Source organism: Centroberyx affinis, unplaced genomic scaffold (genome assembly GCF_046629955.1).
Source record: "Centroberyx affinis isolate AG114_WGS23_722 - 3 ecotype Tasmania unplaced genomic scaffold, CSIRO-AGI_Caff_v1 ptg002491l_1, whole genome shotgun sequence".
NCBI classification, from domain to species: domain Eukaryota; kingdom Metazoa; phylum Chordata; class Actinopteri; order Beryciformes; family Berycidae; genus Centroberyx; species Centroberyx affinis.
In genome coordinates this window covers 362,903-386,626 of record NW_027280718.1, presented here as the reverse complement: position 1 = coordinate 386,626, position 23,724 = coordinate 362,903, and the positions used below count along the sequence as shown (strand labels likewise).

The window sequence follows — 23,724 nt, the reverse complement described above, 5'->3', positions numbered from 1 at the left end:
ACAGCGAACAGCTACTGCTGGGGAATGCTGCTGACCTTCTTCGGCATCCCATTGCTCCCAGTAGGAGGCTTACAAATGGCTAAATCCTCACCTGAATTTTCCGCTAAGTAGGAAAACCCCTTGACGACCAGAAGTAAGCCGCCGAACAAGCATATCTGGATTAAAACCAACTCCTTTCGCCTTTTCCGTCTCGCTTTGATCTTCTTCTGGTTCGGCATCACTTGCATCGGCCGATTCCGGAGTCGGATACCCGGTAGAGACATCCCCTCTACCGCTGCCACATCCATGCGGACCCCGAAGTCAAAATGAGCAACCTCCTTTATTTCCCAGGGAATTTACTTATTTCCCGGGAACGGATAAAAAGTAAGGGGACGGGTTAGAGGGGGCGGGGGGTGTATGTTGTAAAAAAAAAAAAAAAAAAAAGTTACAAATCGGTACCGCCGGGATGTTGCGAGTGGCTAGGTGTCTGGCCCAAACCCCTTTTCGTTTCAAGTGCCAGGATCGGCTTCTTATGTCATGTTAAAATGTATTTTTTTGGAAGTAGTAAGGTAGAGGACGGCTGCACGAGCGCTCCATGGATGCGTCAGTCCGGTGTCAGCGATTGTAGATGTTGTCCGGGGAGAGAGAGAGAGAGAGAGAGAGAGACAGAGAGAGAGAGAGAGAGAGCGAGAGCGCATATACACGCACGTACAGTGGCGCGCGCATGCACGATAGAGGTGGAGCAGATGTTTACTGTGTGTATTTTTATTACTACTAAACTGTAGGTGTTTGGCAATACTGTTCATTAAACATTTATGTCAATTAAGTGTGTTGAAATGAATTGTATTGCACTGACAGAGGGAAGGGAGGGAGAAGAGAGAGAGAGAGAGAGAGAGAGAGAGAGAGAGAGAGAGAGAGAGAGAGAGAGAGATCAAAATTGCAAGCTGTTTGTTGGGTTGATGTGTAAAAGATGTATGCCTTTCACTGCCCTCTTCTGGGAAAAGGCTTTTGGTGATAGACAGCAGCCAGTATTTGCAGCTGGTGATATAGTGCTGAATAATAAAAAGTTGTATGCCTGTTTGTAAAAATAAATTGGCTTGACTGTAACCTACCCAGTCTGTTTTTGGGAGATTGAAGACCACTCACCCATGCAAACATGAAGTATATAAATTCAGTGAGCACTAGTCATCTAAAGCTATGACTTCTAGGCTGCCACTACTATTACTACTACTACTACTACTACTACTACTACTACTACTACTGCTAATAAAAGCTATCATTCTAATATGCCATATTCTATATGTGAGTCACATTTGACTGTCATTCCTCTCAAATATAGGTTTCTTTGTTGTCGTTTCTTTGTTTCTCTTCAGAAATTTGCTCTGAAATAAGAGTTGGCACGTTTATGTTGGTTGTCTTTCCCCCAAATTACTCATTATGCCCAGGACAGATTAGATTAGTTTTATTTTCTTTGATCACACAGTAGAAGTTATAGCCTACGGTTTGATTTCACCAGTGTAGGCCCCTGCCTGCTTGTGCATGTTGCCTACTAACACTCACTGCATAGCTGTGTCAGCAAAACAAAGACCACAAATTCCATTGTATAATGTCTACCATCTCTGATGTTTTATGTGCAGTGATTCAAGTGAAACAGAACTTTATGATAATGGATAATACTTTATCCTGGCGAAGTGGGTTTCTTGATTGTCAGGCCTGAGGTTTCATATAAATAGCACTGGAAACTTTCCAGCAAGAATGGAAAAAGTGGTCAGAGCTCTAGGCAACATGGTTTCATTGTGCTTTTTTAACCCTTTGAGGCATGGACCCAAGAGAGTTAAAAAAAAAAAAGAAGGATGAGAAAGGAAATAGGGAAAACATGAGAGATGAGTGTGAGGAGCTGATTGCCATATTTTGAGAGTTAGAATAATCCCATTTAACATTTTTATGTAGCCACAGAAAACTTTTTTCCCCAAATAAAACACAGACACATCACCACTATAGACAGCCCATATGGCAAGCAAAGTCCGGTGACGATCCAGACGTGACTGGAGGCCTAAAAGCTGCCATGAAAACTGGCCTGACTAACTTGCAGAGGAAGCTTGGACTGGGCATAGAGTTACTAAACAAGATGAATTCCCAACCTCTCTGAGGCGCACAAAAGAAAAGAAAAGGCAAGGGGAAGGGGGGGAAGAGGAAGGAGGGGGGGCAACAAATTAAATCCAGTTAAATTGTTTTTCCATAGCCAGTGGGCTTGGCAAGGGACTCGCACACATACACACACACACACACACACACACACAAGATGTAAGATAAGTTGTAGAGAAGACAAACCAGAAACAGCGTGGCTTCAGATGTAACAGAATGCCTGGAATTTAACCCACTTTCCCATATCCAATTGACACCGCGCCCACTCCCACTCCCCCGGCCTGCAGCTCAGGATATCCAGCTCAGGAACAGATAGGGGATGCTCTCTCTCTTTCTTTCTCTCTCTCTCTCTCTTTCACTCACACACACCCAGCCATGTTGCTTTGAAACAGACAGGTGATTCCACAGACAGACGAAACTCGAACATCACCGCCTCAGTCGTTCTAAGTTTCCCCTTTTCACCCCCTATTAGAGCTGCGATCAATTTCAAATGTCTGCAACCTTCTCAGATGCTTGGTGCATCAATAATCCAGTGTCCCGCACACTACTTTTCTCTGAGACAACTTCAGTGTAAAGCCTTTCCTGGCAATGGGATCACAAGGCAGGCATTGCGGAGGAGGGCTGCTGCTGTTCTAGCCCATTTTGGAGCGGTGCTAGGCTAGCTAGCTAGCAGACGTATTTGGGTCATGTCTTCCCTCTCCGAGATCTCCCGAGTCCGGGCTACAGCAGCACCACTCTTTCTCCCCTCCTGCTGCACTCAACCACAACATGGAGAAACCTCTGCTCAGCACCATTGAAGAGAGAGAGAGAGAGAGAAAGAGAGAGAGGGAGCGAGAGAGTGTATATACGGTATGGTTGTCCAGGAATAGCTTGCTGAACTAAAAAAGAGCTAAAGAGCTAAAGCAAGTACAGTATAGATGGCCCAGGTCATGTTGCTGAAAGGAGAAATAAGGACAGAGGCACATCCCTGCTTTCCCTAAACATAAAACAAGCAGAATAAAACAGTAAAAACACATAAACACACAACATGGATCACTTTTTTTTTCTCCTGACATTTTTATAAAATGACAACAAAAATTTACATTCAGATCTGTCAATTGACAGTATGACAGTATCATCATTGAAAACATGAATAAATAATGTTTGGCCAGAGGGACAGGGTCTGCCCAAACACACCAACGTCCCCCTGTGTTGAAGCGCCACTGCCCCCTCTCTACCACAGTTGCCACAGAGGTAAAGAACAGACGACTGAGCCCAAGTCATTCCTAGTCACTAAGCCCAAACGACTCCATCCTAGACATAAAATAAACTACAGCAGAAGCTAGCAGTATGGCACTATCCCTCCCTGCAGTCAAAACATTTGTTTCCTCTGAGTGGGTCTGGTGGGACGATAAAACAAGGACCAATTCACAAGAGAAGGTATCCTACAGACCCTTTTAGAATTTAAAACATACAGCCTATTGATACAGGTACCCTACAATGAGCTTTTCAATTAGAGCACCCAAATAGACACAATTACTCATGCCAATCACGGGGTGCCAATGGTGTAATCAATATGGCAATGCTGACATTTTATCGCTGTTCTGATGTTCCTGTGCCTGTGCTATAGGTCAGGGACTTGGAGCTGAGTTATGCTTCAGGGTCAGTGCCATGTCTCTAGGCAGAGATTAAGTGGGAGCAGGGGGCTGAGAGGGAGACTGGCAGGGAGAATTGGAAAGAGAGAGAGAGAGAGAGAGAGAGAGAGAGAGAGAGAGAGAGAGAGAGAGACAGACAGCGAGAGAGAGTGTGAAGGAGATAGAAACAAAGAAAGACAGAGAAAAAGAGAGAGAGAGAGAGAGCAGAATGCTACAGTTTAGTGCTGCTGATATTGAGGGAAAAAAAGGAGTGTCCCGTTCCATATCACCAATGTTCCCTTCCCATGCATCCTTGTTCAGTCTCCCTTCATAGATCTGAGGTGACGGGGCTTTGCTGCATAGCTAGACATCCTCGTTTCTACCTCGTTTACGCCTAGCAAATCTTATCTGATCCTCGAGGAGAGTGGCCAAGGGCAGCGGCAAGGGGACAACGTTCTGTGACGGAGCGAGAGAATATTGGTCTATCGGTCTCCAAACAGGAAGGAGGACAGTCCACAATCAGGTGTGCAAGTCGCTGAGGATTAAGGTCATCCTGAGGAAACTGGGCTCCCCGTCACGTCCCCCGAAATGACGTCTGTACAAGAGAAAACAGAAAAGATTCGTCTCAGTATCTTCATAATTAGCTCATTTGTATCAGCCTACCGCTAAGCAAGTATTGCGCTAAATAAAGCCTAAATGGTTCAAAGAATGGCTGCGCTTACCCAGAGCTATTTTGGGTGAATAGATAAGGATTGAGTGAAAAGAAAAGTGATCATGGGGGCGATCAGAATCAGAAACAGTTATACTGGCCAAGTTAAATTTGCACATAAAAGGAATTTGACTTGGTGTATTGCTCCCGTAGGTCACATTAATCATATATCTTCACAAAATTATAGAAGAAATAGGATGTAAAATTTCTAAGTAGAAATTAGGGAATACGTCTCTAATAGTGATAGGTCTCTAAAAGGGGATTTGATAACAATTAGAAGGTTTGAATTGCAGATGTGGGGGAAGCAAGCAACCGCAGCAGCTTTAAAGGACATTTCTTATCGTCAACAAATCCTAACAAAATCAACAATGCGTTTGCTCTACTCCTATTACTTTCCTACTTCCCACGTACCTTTTTAGCCTTCAAAACGGAAGTCACTGGCTCCGATTGTAAGCTAAAAACCTTTAAATACAGCTCACAAAGACACAGTTTCAATTTTAAAAATTGCTGTTACCATAAAAAGTCAGGCTGTTGTAGTTATTACCAAATCAAATTCAAATGGGAACAAATTTTTCATTGCGATGGGGACTATTTTCGGTGCTATGGAACTACTTTCCTGAGATGGAAAACGTGTTTACAGCCGGCTTATTAAGTTGTTTGAGGAAAAAGTCGGCTGGCCCGGTGCATCGCAATGATAAAATATATGAAAAAAATCAAATATGATAAAGTATGATGGTTTTTTTTTTTAATACAATGGAGTTCTATGGCTACTGAGACATGGCTTTATTGGGCATCGGCTACATGGACGAGACTTGTTAGTAAAAAAAATTCATTGCTGATTTTGATATTTTGATAGGATTTGTTGATGGTAAGAAATAATTAAAAACACCAGCCTTTTCCTTTAAGAGCAGCAGAAATATTCTTGTAAGCTGTTTCTGTCAAAAATAGAACATTGCACACAGGAAGGAAGGAAGAGCACGGAAGATAGCGGAGGACTGTCACAAATTACTCTACTCATTCGGAGGAATGTGCACACGGCTCATGTTTAAGTCATGCAAAGCAAACCTCAGGAACACCAATTCCCTCCTTAAAATATGCAGCGACAGAGCCAAGCAAGCGAGCCCTTGTCTGACATCTCTCTTACATCCAAATTTCCCCTCTCCCACCTCTTCCTCTCCACTACACACACACATGTCGTGGAAATCTGTCAAAAGCACTGGACTCATACACAAAGTAAAGACACAAGCCACTTACTGATTTTGAAGATTAATGAGATTATTATTGAGTCAATAATAAGGAGACATAAGATCACACCCAAAGCTTACATCAGTATGTCTCAACTAAAAAACAAAATACTTGATCTTATATAGTTTTCTAAGAGACAAAGAAATGATCTGTGGTTGGTCAATGCATATTTTCTTAAATACTTTCAACCAATTGGCACAAAGCCATGAGAGAGGGCATCCCCTGATCATGCGTCTACCACATGTGTTTATCAGACATGCAGTCATGTCACAGGACACCTTCAAAACAGAGCCTCAACATCTGGTTTCACTTAAATGTCTCTACCAGGGTCTCTTTGTCCATAATATAGGTGAAAGGTAAATCAGAACATAATGAATAAATGATAAAACTAGATTGTTGACTTAGTTTACCTTGACATTCCCCCCTTTTTATCATTTATCAACATGACCCCAACACATCAACCTTCACATATGCACGAGCCAGAGACATGAGCAAAACATCCATGATGAACAACCAAAGATACATCAAATCATCCCAAAACAACCAAAAGATTCTCTCATTGTTACACATAGAGGTCATCAACCCCTGTGCTTTGTATATCCGGATCCAGGTAGAATTTCAGCTGTTGAAAGTTGTTTTTATCATCAAAGTCTTAACATTTATCATCATATTGTATTGCTACGGCAGTTAGTGAGATAGTGTTGAACTTATGAATCATAGCTTTAGCACAACTCAGAAAACACATAACTATCAAAAATAACAAGAGTATGGTTCCTATAACAGGCAAAATTGGCTCCAGTATACCTGAACCAAAAATATTTGTCAACCAGCTATGAAAAGGATCAACAGAACTGGGCTGGAAACTAGACCGAAAACGGTTCAAAACAAAAATAACATCCGTCAAATTATCTGTAAAATACAGGAGCCACCAGTCGAATTGAATGTTGCACATAGACCTCCAGTCTTAGCTAATAAAAATCCAAGACTTGCTGGTGTCTTAACAAAATCAATCTATGGGACTTCAAAGTCTCCTTAATGAATGAAAAACCTTTCACAGTTGCATTTGCAAAACCATACATAGTATAAGACAGGTTATCTAGCTGTAAAGCTAAACGAGATACTCTTATCTATGGATAGAAAAAATGTACCACCTTCTCATACCAGGGGATATCACGGTCAAAAGTTGTTGTAGCTACAAGATCTATAATAAGAGGTCTAAGCTTCCTAACACGAATGTCATTCAAGCCACTTGTTTCAGTTGAAGAAATATTTTGCCACTGATTTGTTGTTCAAATTAAATGTACTGGTACTGTTAGATGAGCATAACAACATCCTAACTAATACCTGGGTAAATAATAGTAATTTGATTCATTTTATTTCTTACATTAATTCCTCCCTTTTGTCACAGAGTGACAACTAAGATGAAAATAAAAATGAAAGCTAGATACATCCTACCCTATGTATACTTCACTTAAACAGTGAGGAAAACATTACTTCTGAGAATGACAAGCAAGCTTCAAATTAAATTAGGGTAAAAAACAACAACACAATAAAGCATGTTATCTTCAACCCATGAGCTTTACACTCAGTAGAAGGCCACCACACTGGAGAGGTTACTAGCACATCCGATGCAGAGTGGTTTCGTCTCGTTCTTCAAAAGCTGCTTCGTCGTTGTCACTATCAACCTAGAAGACAGATGCATTTTGCAAAGTGGAAGAAACGGGAAAAAAGTAGCAGCTTTAGCTACAGCATCAGCAACAACAGTTACCAATGAAACTGGATCAGCACCACCTGTGTGAGCCTGTCATTTACAAACAGCATGAAAATGATGACACAAATTGAAAGCATATTGATAGTCTATGTAGAGGATGAGGTCTTTACCAGCACCTAGAATAAAAGCACGAGTTAAAGCAAAGAGTTCTGCTGCTTGCGCAGAAAAATGTCCTGGAAGCTTAGCACTCCCAACAACATCATATGCAGTGCAAACAGCATAAGCAACACAAGGAACACCATCTACAAAGAAAACACAGTCAGGGTTAGTCAGCGATATATCAAACAAGGCATCACAAGGTTTGGCAGCAATATCAACAACCTGTAAGCAGCAGTGGGGTTCACCATCTTCCACTGTAGGGAGAAGTGTGGAAGGGTTAAAACAATACAGCACTTCAGAATAACATGAGACATAGGCCCTCATTTACGACATGAACGTACGACAGAAAACTGGGAGTACGGTCATTTCCACGCAAAACTCAGCATTTATCAATTTGGACGTAAGCAGAGGCTGCGATCAAATCTCACGTCAAGTCTCAACTCGTGTAGCAAGTTTTCGAGTCAACGTGGACTTGCAGTGCAGCATAGTAAATCTGGCTGAGTCGGAAAATTGTTATTAGACCATATAGTATTCTGACTGGCATCTAAGCATATGCAGCCACATATCCATCACTTAAAATATGTAACCTATGGCAAAATATTCTATTTTGTAAATGCCTACATCGAATATGTATCATATCCCTAACATGAATAAGTATTTTCAAATTGTTAACGGGGTTAACAGTTTTCTGGTGTAAGATTAATTTCTCTTTCATTTTGAGATAGCCTACTTGTTTGAGGTCTGACCATTTTTTCTTCACCTAAATGTAAAGAATTGCGATACAAGCTTTATATTAGGCTATTATTATATATGGTATACATATCACGGATGTATAAATTAAATATTCAAACGTCAGCTGAAGTTCAATTGTCCACGGCAACGCAGTTGATCGCAGCAGTAATTTCTTTCCATACTGCATTTTTCCGACTTCCTTTGATAACTTTTCAGGCTGCCAAATAGAACTAATTGATTCAATCGGACTTTGCGACGTTAGAGTTTCTATATGGAGGTCGGAGAAGTTTCTCTTCTTGGACGTATTACACATCTCCATCTCGTAAACTCTAGGGACGAGGCCCCTAAACCAAGAATATTTAAGGGCGTGATATTTAAATGAAGATTGTTTTCAGTCGCGACATTTATCAATGCCCGATCATTCTTACGCTGTAATTGGCAAGTTACGAACGTTTCATGAATCACACGTGAACCCTGTCGTAAGATAATTTCTGCGCGCCAATCTGCGCTGGTTTCTACGCTAGATTGATAAATGAGGGCCCAGTAAGTAGAACATTCTACCAATGCAGCATCTTTGTAGGAGTTAGGTAAGCAGTCTTAGCCTGAAGAATGAAAAAAAAATGGACAGCATGTGAAACATGAACGATTAAAAAACACATAACAACATTGTCAGCAGTTATAAAGACAGCTTCAGTAGCTGCAGCAACAGACCTAAAGCATAGGACCGTTGCTCTCTCAGTCGTAGACAGGTGTTTAGAGAAATAGCCAACAGGGCGCTGTTTGTCACCATGAGACATGAGAGTCAAAACAGCTGATATAAACCCATCTCGTTCAGAGACGAACAGATTGAAGGGTTTATTATAGTCAGGGAGTCCTAAATAGGAAGAACTAGAAAGAGCCTATTTCAAGTCAGTAAATACTTTGTCAGTCTCAATAGTCCAAGTCAGGGGGTCAGTCATGGCCAAATGTTTACCACTGTGCGTGATGTCATACAGTGGTAGAGATATCTCTTAGTCACGTATCCATGGGCGGCAGTAGCCTACAAGACCCAAAAACGACATCATTTGCTTGCAGGTTTTGGCACCTCCAAAATTGCTATTCCGCGTTCGGGATCGAGTTTACGACCGTCAGATGTGACAATATGTCCTAGATAGCGTACGGACTATAAAACCAGCTGGATTTTATCTTTTGAGACCTTGTATCCATTCTCTGCTAAGTAACAGAGAAGGGAGACAATGTCTATTTTGCAGGCCTGCTCAGAAGGGGAACACAACAAAAGATCATCCACATAATGTACTACCACAAGGGGACTCCCAACCTGAGAGGTTCTCAGCTACAGCCAGAACAAACAAAGTAGGGCTGCTTGAGAAACCCTGAGGCATACAAGTCCACATGTAGCGCTTACCATTTAAGGTGAAGGCAAACCAGAACTGGGAGTCAGGATGCACAGAAATGCTGAAAAAAGCATTTGCCAGGTCAATCACAGTAAACCAACAAGAATCAGATGAGACCTAAGACATTAGAGTTACCACATTTGGTACTGTGGACGCTGGATGTTACACAATGTCATTTACAGCTCTCTAATCTTGAACAGGTCTTCAACCACCGTTTGGCTTTCTAATAGGCAGAAGAGGGGTATTGCAAGGAGAATGTGGGCATTCCACGATGGCACCTTGTTTTTTTTTTTTCAGTGACTCAATAACAGGAGCAATTCCCCCTACAGCCTCTAGGCTGAGGGAATATTGTCTCTTACATGGTCTGAAAAAAGATTTTGGTTCTACCACTATAGGTGTTGCTGTTTTCATACAGCCAAAATCAAATTTGCTAGTAGCCCATAGCAGTTGCTAAAGGCATGTGAAAAGAATAGAGAGTGGTGTCTTACTCTTGGTGAAAAAAACAAAACAAAACATCCTCATCTACATACTCTGTGAGATCCCAAAAATAACCATTATGTATTGTCATAATAAAAAATACCTAGTGTTTTAGAGGAGAAAATAATACCATCCGGACTGCAGTACATATTTATTCCCAAAGCACACATAAGATCACGTCCCAACAAATTATCTGGACAAAAATCTGTCAACAAAAAAGGATGATTTCCTTTGTAATCACCTTAAGTGACAGAAAGTGGTTCAAAAATCGGTTTTAACACCAGGACTCCTGATGAGCCAATTGTTCTTTAAAAAAAATGTTTTGTTGATTGGGTGCATTTGGGAGCAACTTGGACTGCACAACGGAAACATCTACACCAGAATCAACCAAAAAGAACACCACTTCATTTCCTACTCTCAAACTTAATTTAGCTACTTTCTGTCTCTATGGGTAGTGTTTTAATATATTGACCATAAGTTATAAGTTCAGTGTCTTTCTGTTCATCTGAGCTATACTGTTCACCTCTCTGACCTGTTCCCTCTGTCTCCTATGGGTTATCTATCTGGAATCCTGGAGCATTCACAGACAGTCCTAAGAGTTGCATGTGGCCAGGATCCATCAGGTGCATTCTCACGTTTTCGTAGGCCAGACCTGTGATTTGATGAACAGTCATGAGCCATATGGCCATACCCTTTACAGTTGCAGCACTCCAGGCATTGCTGGTTAGGAGGCTGTGTGGATGGTTATCTTCCATAGCCTCTACCTTCACGTCCTCGTCCTCGGCGTACTTCACTGCCTCGATTTCCAGTCTGTTGATGAAACATTAACTATGCAGATTGGAGTTTCTTACTGTGTTTCTACTCAATGTCACTCTGGTTCCTTTCAGTGTAGAGGACATAAGCCCAGACTTCACTTAGGGGTTTTGTTTCCCAGACGATGCACGTAGCCACAGTTTGGCTCTTCAGAGACCTTGTATCAACGCATTCTTCAGCAGGTTGTCGTAGGCATCATTATCCTGGTCAACACCAGAATGGGCAGCAAACACAGATTCCATTCTAGCACGATAATCAATGGCAGACTCACCATCATTCTACTTGGTCCTGTAGATTTCAGGCCAACTGGTACGCAGCAAAGTAGAGCTTATCCATCTAGTCTCTGTATTCCTGGTAATCTGGATCATAGTTTGTGTGCCGGCTGGCTTGATGTTCGGCCGTCTTAACAGAAAACACCTACGGTATACTGCTTCTACCTCTGCCAATGTAGGGTGACACATTGTCAACAACTGTTTCATTGCAACCTCCCACTTCTCACCTCCAGTTTTGTGGGGGTCTGGCAATTCTTTGGCAACTTCCTTCAGTTCATCAGGTTGTCATGGCCTGTAGACCAATACATGCGGCTGCCAGAAGCCTTGACTTCCATCTACAGGTTCTGGTTACTAATTCAGAAACATCATCATAGGTATCTGGGTCACCGTGTCTGTTTCCTGCTTAGCTGACATGCTGCGAATCTGTGGGCAGTGAAAAACAAAAGGGAAGGAGGTGGAGTCTGCATAGAAAGGAGGTGGTGAAAGCCCTGATGAGTCTTCCTCCTTCTTGAGATCAGACCCACCCATTCTCTGTAGAAATGGATAGAATCCAATGGTTGATGGAGGTGGAACCTGAGATGTAGGAGGGACTGAGGCTACTGCCTGCAGGGCCACATCATCATCGTCATCAGTCACATCACACCCATTTCCTGAGGATGGAGCTGTATAGGATAGAGCATACGCGGAAACAGGTCCCTATCTCTGTCCCTATTTTTCTTTTCTTCCTTTTGAAAACATCACAATAGCTTTGCTGCTTTAACCTCTACTTCTTGCTCCCACTTTTGGAACAATTCACTTTCTTTTTCCATTTTTCTTCTCCTGCTCTTCTCTTTCCTCTAACCATCTTACATCTAACTAAACAGTTTACACTCAAAATACCTTTTATTGGGAAAATACCTTCAGTTACGTAGTGCCAAAGTGGAACATCCTCAACCACACTTTTACCCCATTTATCTGCCATTACTTTTACAGGACCCGCAAGTGGGTCAGAAATTTGGTCTAATTTTCATAATGTGTTTACCATCTCGCTCTCAGTTGTGGTTGCCCTTTTATTTATTTATTTTTTACCACACTTGATGAGTGGACTATACAATAATATCTCCTATAACAAATTACTATATCAAAGTCTTTTACACTTCATATCACAATAAGTGTATAAATGACGTCCCTTCTATACACTCTATTATAATCATATATTATTATTATACACACTATAGATTCTGGTACCTTAACAACTACTTCACTCACTCCATTACTCCTCTCACAACCACATATCAGAAGGCACTATAGTTTTAGTCACTCCTCTCATTCGGGAAATGGGAGGTATAGCTCCGCCCACCAAAGTACACTCACTGTTCAAGTCCAGCAAGGTCAGTCCCACTCAAGACATGAAAAGAAACACATCACAAGCAGAACAGTCCCACAGACTATCTTAAAGGAGTAACCACTCTTTTCGCAACTGCATTCACACAAAGCCAATGGAATGTACCATGATATCAGCCAGGTAGTTTGTACGACACTTTCGTTCAGAGCAACGTACCCTTTGTGTGGATAAATACCCACAGGACACTGATATCACAGTGGCATCCCCATTCACTCACAGAATATCACAAACAATTTTTCTTTTTTTTTTTTCTTTTTTCTTGTTACAAGTTTTCTTTTCTTCTCTTAAGGCCTTTCTCTTAGGACCCCCCTGTCCTTTTCTAATAGGTCTGTTCGCTCTTCAAACTCAGTACACACACACACACACACAGAAAAAAAAAAGGCCTTGATTTGAGTGAGTCTCTCTCACCCAGCGCTTTTATCGGTCACACCGAACGGATCCGGAGGCAAGAAACCATTTCTCCCTCATTGTGCACTTTATCGGTCTCACCGAACGGATCCGGAGGCAAGAAACCATTTCTCCCTCATTTGTGCACTTTAAGGCGAGAGCCAACCAAAGTTCCTCTCCCTTTTTCAGGCAAATTCTCCCTAGGAGAAAATTCCTCCCAGTAGAATTCCCTGTTCTAAGCTTAGAATTAACAATCAAAAATCTTCAAACCCAATCAGTGCGTGTATATAAACAATATTTATACAAATTTAGAATACGAAAAGTGACCAGTTACAATTTCCACAAAAATTAGCATGCCAATCAAGACTCTAAAATCCTCCAAGAATCAAAACCACTTACTGTGTCCCGAATCTATGGAAGAGAGGGATTGCAGGCATCTCTGAAAACAACCCAGTATAATTGGGGTCGAGGTTTCCTCAGTCTGTCTAACAAACCGCCTAGCTAAGGGCAATCCGTCCTCCCACAGACACAGCCAACAGGTTTCAGGATCTCGGTGGAACCTCCAAAATGTCGTGGAAATCTGTCAAAAGCACTGGACTCATACACAAAGTAAAGACACAAGCCACTTACTGATTTTGAAGATTAATGAGATTATTATTGAGTCAATAATAAGGAGACATAAGATCACACCCAAAGCTTACATCAGTATGTCTCAACTAAAAAACAAAATACTTGATCTTATATAGTTTTCTAAGAGACAAAGAAATGATCTGTGGTTGGTCAATGCATATTTTCTTAAATACTTTCAACCAATTGGCACAAAGCCATGAGAGAGGGCATCCCCTGATCATGCGTCTACCACATGTGTTTATCAGACATGCAGTCATGTCACAGGACACCTTCAAAACAGAGCCTCAACATCTGGTTTCACTTAAATGTCTCTACCAGGGTCTCTTTGTCCATAATATAGGTGAAAGGTAAATCAGAACATAATGAATAAATGATAAAACTAGATTGTTGACTTAGTTTACCTTGACACACACACACACACTTCCAGAAGTGCTGCCTGTGCACTCCCCTGCTGCACCCACCAAAAATGAAAAACCAAATAACTCTCTCAACTTATCATACATTCTCTTTTTTTTTTTGCCTCTTCTACTCTCTCTCACTTGCCCCATGTCCCTTTTACCGCGGCTCTCTGTCAGACAAAGTGGCTTTACGTAACGAGGCGCTGAAGCCTGGCTGATGTCTTGGGGCATATAATTACCCAGCATGCACTTGGGGATTACAGTACAGGGCCCCCCGCTGTAGGACAGTCTGGGATAGGACTGCGGAGTGATGAGGACCCACAAGGGACACGGTGGGTGTGTGTGTGTGTGTGTGTTGATGGAGTGTTATAGAAGAAAGAGAGATGACTGTACCGCTGCCCTCATGGTCAGGTCAGACATGACTTGCTATGCGTGTCTATCTGTATGGAACCGTATGCGTAAACACGTCTGTGTGTGTGTGTCCGGTTGTGCGAAAATAAGAGTATCAAGTATGGCCTCTGCTCAAGTTCAATGTATCCGTTTACGTGTGTGTGTGTGTGTGTGTGTGCAGGAGAGTTCACACAGGGAGAAGTGGCGTGCCACAGGAGCCGGCAGCAGCCTCAGCAGGGAGAGCAGAAGGGACACAGAGGGAGCTGACTCACTGCCTCCCTGTCTCTATTCTCCCATAACTGTTTTTGCACTAGTAAACAAACGCTCAAGGCAAATAAGAGCAACCCTCACAACCCCCCCCACACACACACACACACCCCCCAAATCCCCGCAATACGAATAACTGAATAAGAAACAAAACGAGCCCATCTCTCACGAGCGTTGTCGAGTTTCACAGCAATGTCAACAATAACAGAAAGAGCAGGCGCAGACAGAAAATGGGAAAGTAAAGAAAACAGAGATGCCGAGGTGGATGTGAATGATAGTAGGTGAGTAATAGGGGGTGCAGACTGCTTCTTTCCTTTCACTGCAGATCTACTATTGTACGCGCAACCATACACAAACATATCGAATAGGATTGTTAAGTTCAGCAGAAGTGTATTTGTTCTAGTGTTTTTGTGTCTAGTATTTTTTTCATAGTCTTTTCGGTCATTTTTTTTGGGGGGGGGGGGGGTGAGTGTGTTTGTTGACAGTGAAAAGAAAAGAAAAAAACCTGCTGTGCAATTTACTGCAAAGATGCACAGCTGCATACTGACTGAGCATTCTCTGTCTCTTCAGGCGTTCAGGTGTGTCAGGCTATCTGCAAATTTCAGAAAGCCAAATATAACACTTTCTAAGTCCTTTTTAAATGCTACCCGGAATTGGATTTAACACCAATTTAGCAACTAAAATATAGAAACAAAAAAATTAAATAAATAAATTCCAATTGAATGTAGTTAATCAAAGTTCTGAAACTATAAATCAGCATTAGAAGCAAAAGGACACCACGAAATTAGAGGTTATGATACGTGATGTCCAAATGTGTTCATTAAAGCAGATGTGATGAAAACAAAACATGTTTGGCATATGGTTGCATCAAAATGAAACAAAATTGAAACTAAATTGAAGATAAAACTGCATAACATGGTGATTAACACCTCCAATTACTCTGTTTAAGACCTTTTAAGGCCTTCAATTTAGATTTAAGAAGTTTCTGACTTTTTAAGAACCCGCAGATACCCTGGTGTGTATGTGACTGCATGCGGTTGTGTGTGTGTGTGTGTGTGTGTGAGTGTGTGAGTGTGTGTCTCTCCCTCGGCTCCCTCACCCTGCTGCCTTAGGGCTCCCTCTCGGAAGACACGTCACCCTCGGCCCCGCTGCTGGCGTTGGGGTCCTGCCTGGAACGCATGGCGCCCTTATCCCTGCCCGACTCCGACGGGCCCTTGGAGCGCGTCTTCTCTTTCCTCTGCTGCTGCTTCTCCTGCTTGGACAGCTGAGGGACGACACACAACAGACAGGAAGCTTCATTTATAAAAATGTTCTTTGACTTCATCTCACAGTTAATCATTTCACCTCCTCACATGTATAATTATGTTAAAGGACATGCTAAAGACATTTATCTATTGCATTCATGCCATGAATAATGACAGATAAGATTTTGCTGTAATATATCACACAAAAATGTAATCAAAACAATAACAACTAAGTAATAACATAATTATTAACTTTTTTGGGTGTACCCACTTTCCCTCAGTCTGCCTCGTCTACTTCTGCTGCAATTAGTGATTTCCTCCAGACAACATGCCTGAACTTGTTGCATCCACCTGTGAGTTTTATGTGGTGTCTCTGTTTCTTCTACGATGGATTTCTCCCTGTATGACTGATGAACGCTGGTGTAAAATGGTGACTCTAGAAAGAAGCCCTCGCTCTTTGATTTTGAGCAGCTGACAACAAAACCTGACATTTACCTTTGATGTTTTAGATTGTTGAAAGATCTGCAATCAATCTCCATTGTAGCTGCGCTATAAATGACTCAGAAATACAACGTACATTGCCATTAGCTGTTTTTTATTAACAGAGTTCAAATGTTTTGGATTTTCCCTTTAACATAACATTTGAATTAGAGGAGAACGGTTAAGTGAAAGGACTGAAGGGAATATCCTGGATTAAAGTAGTTCTGTACAGTAGGCCAACTATCTCATCCTAAAAATAGCAGCAGAATTGCCCTCTACAGATGTTCATCATTAGTGTTTGCTTGGTAAAATATACAAATTAACAACAAACATCAGATTTCTTTTCGAAGAGGCCTGCTAGTCTATGATTAGTCTAATTTCAAGGAATCCCTCAATGTACAAATTCGTATATTGAGGGACTCCTTGAAATATTTCTAGAAAAATGTATACAAATAGAAATACATAACATGTATATATTGGAGTTATTTTACACATTTTAACTTTTAACTAACCCTGTGACCATTTATCAACTTTTTACATAAGGCACTGGTGGTAAAGTGTCTTTTTATACATATCAGATGTTTTTCTCCCACAATATAAACACCCTTTGATGAAAATATCTTCATATCTTATGTTCAACATTTTTTTTTTAACCTTTTTTACCAAGACGTGTAGCCAAATACTTTGTTAAAATATTTAGCTTGAAGAATAGGCCTAGATATTAAATATTCATGACAGTGTGACATTCATACGTTTTCAGTTTGCAAGTCTTCGCTTTCTGGTGAAGATACCTGAATCTGTAAAATATATTCCCTTTGGCTGAAGTGTAGCTGAAACTACAGTATATTGATCTGGGGGGTTGCTGGTTGCTCAGTGGACTGAGGCGAACACCATGAATGTGTAACATCGTGACTTGCAGAACACGACCTTTCAAGTATGTTCACCTCGTAGTATTCATCCAAAGGTCTAACATGAATAAGAAATTAGCATAATGAACTGAAATGGAGGACGTCATCAGAGCACAAAACTCCAAATCTGACGGTCTTTGTGAATACACGGCCAGATCTATTCTCTCCTCATCTTGAGCTATTCTGGGCTGTCATATGATCACTTCAATGAGGCTATTGTTGTGACTGCATGCACTGCAGAGTCTCACACACTCCAAAATAGCCACTCTCAGCGCCATTCAGTGCAGCCAGTTACTTCTTCAATCAAACCCGTGGGTAAAACAACCTCTCTTTCTTTCTCATTGTATTTTTCACGGTCCATAAAACACCACAACACTAAAGATGAAGTAAGTATGCTATCCCTCATCTGAAAAAGGCCTGTAAACACAGCTGCTAAAACTTTCATGTCAGTCGGGGAAATATTTATGAACTAAATGTCATGCTAAAAATCCACAGCATTGCATAAGACGTTGCATTATTCAAAGAGCACGAGCCAAATACATACAATTTTTCAGTGTTATCCCCATGTGAACCCATTAATATGCTGTAGTGTCTAACCAGGCTTACTATCTTTGTTTATGATATAACATCTGGTAAATAGCGAGCGGAGAAGCATACCTTCAAGGATACTGTAGACATACGGATACAGTACATGTTTCTTCCTTTCCCATAAAGCTATCATCATGTTGTGATTACAATTGAACTGTAATGTTAGGCTCCATTAAAAACGAAATGATACAAACTGACAACCCAATAAAAACCTGACTTACCAAATCAGACAATACATTATTCTTGTATATGTTGGGTTTCAGCCCAGAGCCCAAAATATCAATGTACAACCATACAGGCAGGTGAACAAATTAAAAAACAACCTGTTTCTCTCGTGTCACTACGATCAGGACCCCTCCCCTATCGACCCCAATTGTTTTAATGTTCCAAAGAGAACATCCGAACAGGATGGTTTTCATTGCTCTGTATAACACCATTGTTTGTTGGCCGCTTGACCCTGTGGTGGACTAAATCCCTGATTCATGGAAAGAAAGGAACAGTGTCTGTTGGCCATTGCTTGATTTTCCCCCATGCCGGGCTTAGCCTATTGGCTGGCCTGTTATCCCTCATGTTCAGCCTTGGCTTTGGCTCCTCGGCCCCCACAGCAAAACATCCCAAACAGACAAGATTAAAATTCTGAGGACTGCTTAACATCCCCCCTTTGGGCCAGCCAGCCAGCCAAGCCCACCAAGGGGAGAGCGGCCAAAGCCGGCCCATAGCTGTAGCATTAGCATGTTGGCCGGGTTCCACGGAAGTGACCAGAATCAATTCAGGAAGACAGCGGGATGAATAAATGAACTTCTTTCAAGCGGTTGGAATAAGAGGCTTCTGGATGAGAGAGGTGTCTCCCGTGACTGAGGGGGTAGGAAATATGCATCTAGCCTCTGAATGGTTTAATATCTACTTAGCTTCTGGCTTATACAACTATGTTCAATACTACTGGAATTGAGCAGTAAGACTATTTAGTCAATAGCCAGCTACGGCTTGTGGTTTATTCAATGAGAAAGCTGTTGCCTTAAAAGACCTGAGAACTTGCAAACTCGCCTAGAAGTCACAGCTGTCTCACAGCATGTACTGCAAATGATAGTAACCTTTTGTGAACCCACAGCACAACTTCGGCATACAGAAATCCATTTAAAGGAGACATCCTCGCTTGACCCTGGTTTTCTGTAATACCGAGCATATTGTCAAGGCAACAGAGAGCGGCCAGGATAAGCGTGCTGGGAGGGGGTCTGGTCGACTCCCACAGGGACAGGTAGGGGGTGAGCGTGGTGTGGCTGCAGCAAGCTCCCCAAAGCCTCTGCATGGTGGTTTGTGCTGCCAATCACCCAAAGCCCACACATTACACCCTGTCACCCACACAACACAGACACACACAGATATACACTTGACTAAGCCAAATTGGGGGGCTTTCAGCTTGGCCAGGGGTGACAGAGTGAGAACACAGTAAATCAGGCCAGCTCCGCATTAGAGGTGACAATAGCAGAAGTGGAGTTTGGCAAGGACGTGATTATTGCTATCTGGATATCTTTAAGGTTTTGTAAACTGACACAACCACAAAAGCAATACCTTATTGCAAGCAACTGCCCATTGAGCTATATCATAGTATTTATCCAGTATTAGTTTGTTTTCAATACCCGTCCTTAGAGCAGATTTATACATGCACCGGGGGAGGGGGGGTGCCCTTGCTCAGGGGCACTTCAACAGTATTGAGCAGTGTTGGTACAGCTGGAGATATAAAAAAAATAATAAATTAACATAGGAACAAGCCTTGAGTTGACAACGCCACAACACTATCAAGCCAACCGCATCGCCTCCCAACTTATCAGTCATCTCAAATCAAATGTGGCTCAGTCAGCTTGGCCAGGGGATGTCAGGGGTACGCGTTCATCTACTGTATCATTCACACCTAAATGAACGCTAACCAGATGAGGTCACTCATGGAGGAGGATAGATCACCATTTTAAAAGTTTTGTTTTGGGACTTTGTGCGTTTCATACCCTCCTATAGGCAATTAAAGGCTGTGCCCACATAACATGCATGGGGAGCAACGATGACGAGACCAAACTACATGTACCCCAATGACAAGAGCTTATATCACCACCTAGTGGTTGGAAATGAGGATTATTAAGACTTCTCTAGAACAAGATTAGAATGACGCTTCATACATTTAACAAAGGGAAGAGAGTTTCAGCTAAATCCAGTAAAGGATTACAAATGAGTTGCCTGGTATCTATTCCCTTGCAGTTTCAAAGTCCAATGCTGGAGTAAATGAGAAGACATTTGAAGTATCCATTTTACAGATGTGTAGCCTATTACCCACAGTGACAATGTACCTGTTTGGGGTCTGTGGGACCAGCAGGTGACCTCAGTTCAATGGTGACCGGACCGTCATTTTGAATGTGGACCTGCATGCAGGCCCCAAACTTCCCGTCTAGAAATACAAGACAAAACAGAAAGAAGATAGAAAGATCAAAAGACAGAAGATAGATAGATAAAAGACAAAGACATTTTATAAGTCACAAGAAATTAACACTGGGAAACAATGTGCTATGTGGTGAATGTCAAAATCATGTGCCATATATTAGCTTAATGCAACAACTAGCGTACGGTTTACTCAATCTAAGTAGGCCAGTACCGCCTAAATGACAGCACACTCAAGATTCGCCATGTTCATAGACAGTAAACACAAATCTGGAGTTTGTTAGGCATTGGTAGTTGATGTTTCATGGGGATTTAGGATGACGTGGTGCCTTGAGACATTGGGGACAAAAGGAGGATGGTGGTGGTGGTGGAAGTTTCAACTTAAATGTTCTCCTTTCTTCCAGCGGGTCCGCTAGATTAATGACACCATCTGCACAATGAAGCTGTGGGCCGCGGTGGAAAAGTGCTGCATCATCATGTTTCCTCTCTGGAGGGGGGGACTAATTAGGAAGCCTTATGCCTCCCTCGCTGGGACAAGGTGTTCTCCGCACCTGCTCCCCGGTGGGCTGACCCAATTCACTGCCACTGCCACCGCCACGGCACTGACAAACCACACCTCCCACCCCTTCACAATCCACACAGTCCCTGGGAGCGGACCACTGTAACCCCGCACCGAGATGGGAGGACAGGCAATTAAATAGCAGGGGGAGAGGGCACAGATGCAAACTTATAAGGGGTGGCGATAACTGTGACCCTCTAGATTTTTGTTTTTAATTGGAAACCAGTAGCCATGAGTAACCTTCCGCTTTAACCATCTTGTCCTGCAACCTCACCATGACCTCCTGGGACTCTATTCAAACTGGCCTCTGCTGATGACCCCACGCAATGACCCTTGAACTTTTGATTATCTATGTACTCTGATTTTTTTTAAATCAATCATCTTAAAATAAACAATGGCCGTCCACTAGTCAATATCTGACCTACGTCTGACACTAGAAAATGTGTAGCAATAAGGGAAACTTCTTTTACAGTTTCACTTCGGCAATGTCTGAAAAAAAAAACACATGGATTGAATGTTAAAGTTCTTTTATGATTAGAGATGGGACAATATGTTTACCACATGACACGATACGTGATACGGGGTTCACTATTCGATACAACCACCATGTGATGTCATAAATAAAAGTCTAATGACAACAAAGTCTGGCTGTGCAGAGTCACATTTATTTCTAAGCCACAAATCTTTCTAGCAATGTCAGTGGCTTGCTAGAATGTAAACAGCAATTTAGACATGTCATTACAAAGTGCAAATAGTATAATTTCAATGGAGAGCTTGTGAAATTGTGATGGGCAAGCTGTCTCATTTGTGATTACTACAGCAGAACAAAATGCAGCCTAGTTAATGTCACATTTTTCGTGGGCCAGAAATAATCATGATATTGGCTACATTTTTTCTCTAGTAATCACAAATGACATGTCTTGTCCATCACAATTTCATAAATTCTCCATCTAAATTATATTATTTGCACTTTGTAATGACATTTTTAGATTGTTTACATTCTAGTAACCGAATGCAGTTGCTAGGCAGATTTGTGACTCAAAACTACACATAATTCGGCACACGTCCCAGATAAGAATACTGTCCCATCCCTAAAAGACACAGACAGCTGTGTCATCATCTCTTCACCCACCCTTAATGAGCTCCGGCTTGTAGGCACTCCTCATGTTCTCCAGCATGTTGTTGTAGAAGGGCTGGGCCAGCTCTGCAGGCATGGCTGCGTGGAAGTCTGGCTTGTTGCCCTTCAGTATGCACTGCAGGGTGAACTGGCTGACACACAGCACTTCAAACTCCCGGTCCATGACACTCTTGGTCCACGCCCGGCCATTCTCGTCTTCAAACAGCCGCAGGTTCAGGATCTTACGAACCCTGAAAACACAAAAGTGAAAAGTGGTGAGCATGCAGTGGTGGAAGAAGGACTGAGATCTTTTACTTAAGTAAAAGTAGCAATACAACAATGTAAAGATACTCCATTACAAGTAAAAGTCCTGCATTCAAAATCTTACTTAAGTAAAAGTACATAAGTATTGGCAGCAAAATGTCCTTAGAGTATCAAAGTAAACATACTCATAATGCAAACTGTCCCCATTTAGAGAGTTATATTTTTCATAAATTATTGGAATATTAATACTGATTTATTGATATACATGTACATGTAAGCAGCATTTTAAAGTTGTCAACGTGAAGCTAATCTTAACAATTTAGCTATACTTTTGGGTAGTCTAATCTATAACAATGCTATTTTATAGTTATTTTATAAAGATGATCAAATGTTTTAAATATAAAATATTGATCTGAAAAGTAACTAGTAACTATAGCTGTGAAATAAATGTAATGGAGTATAAGTACAAAGTAGCATAAAATGGAAATACTCAAGTAAAGTACAAGTACCTCAAAATTGTACTTAAGTATAGTACAAGTAAATGTACTTAGTTACCTTCCACCACTGTGAGCATGACAGTCAGTCTGGTCAATCTGCTCTATATTGGCAGTGAATTGTATTTTATGTATTGTAAGAAGCATTATACACAAACCAACTTTCTGACACAAAAAATATGTGAACCAAGGTCCCTCCCGCACACACACACTCACATGTAGTCAACATCCTTCTGGGTGTCCTCCACTGATATTCCCAGCAGTACACACAGTCCTCGTCCTATTGAACTGACCTGCTCCTCTCCCACTGCAGGAAAACAGGGAAAGGTTGACCAGTGAGTGAACCGCTGTCATTTGGGTAACACACAGCCCAGAGTGACAGGTGACAGATTGAATGACATCATTCAGGGAAGAGCAACCGAGCCAGCAGTTAAGCCTGTCATTCAGCTGTCATTCCCGTTGACATCCAAAGACACGCTCATGTTTGTGTAGTGAAATATCCTTTATCGGTTTTCCTCTGAGCTTGAACGCCCAGCTAAACGTGAGCTACGTCGAACACAAGTTTGTCTGTCTGGCGTGCCATTCATTTTCCTGAGCATGCTAATGCTAACCGAGCTAGCTAGCTACCATGTGTGGTCAGTGACATCAATAAAGTAAAGCTAGCATCTACTTTAGTGACACTATCAAAGGCGTCTATGCGTGGCAGCCTTGCTCAATTCAAAATAACCGCTTACCTGTCACACTCGCACTGGCGACCCTCTGAATGATAGCTTTCATTGTTTTGGTTGTGTTGCTGAGCACGCTCTCACTTCTTCCGGATTAGCCAAAACGGTGACGTGGCGTTGTCGCCCCCTCGTGGCCTCAAATGGCAGTACGCATCCTCTGCTGCTTTCTTTTTTTTTTTTTTTTTTTTTTTTTTTTAACTTTTTATTAATTTATTA

General features: G+C 41.8%; 1 protein-coding gene across 1 annotated transcript; it reads right to left on the bottom strand.

The window, feature by feature from the left end:
- Positions 1 to 3,167: 3,167 nt before the first annotated feature.
- dtd1 (D-aminoacyl-tRNA deacylase 1) lies at positions 3,168 to 23,602 on the bottom strand. Its single transcript, XM_071534131.1, has 6 exons — positions 23,518 to 23,602; positions 23,000 to 23,090; positions 22,041 to 22,276; positions 20,262 to 20,359; positions 15,805 to 15,969; positions 3,168 to 4,332 (listed from the first exon to the last, which is right to left on the bottom strand). Exons 1-5 carry the CDS (start codon positions 23,558 to 23,560, stop codon positions 15,814 to 15,816), a joined length of 624 nt encoding a protein of 207 aa, XP_071390232.1. The 5' UTR covers positions 23,561 to 23,602; the 3' UTR covers positions 3,168 to 4,332; positions 15,805 to 15,813.
- Positions 23,603 to 23,724: the final 122 nt, after the last annotated feature.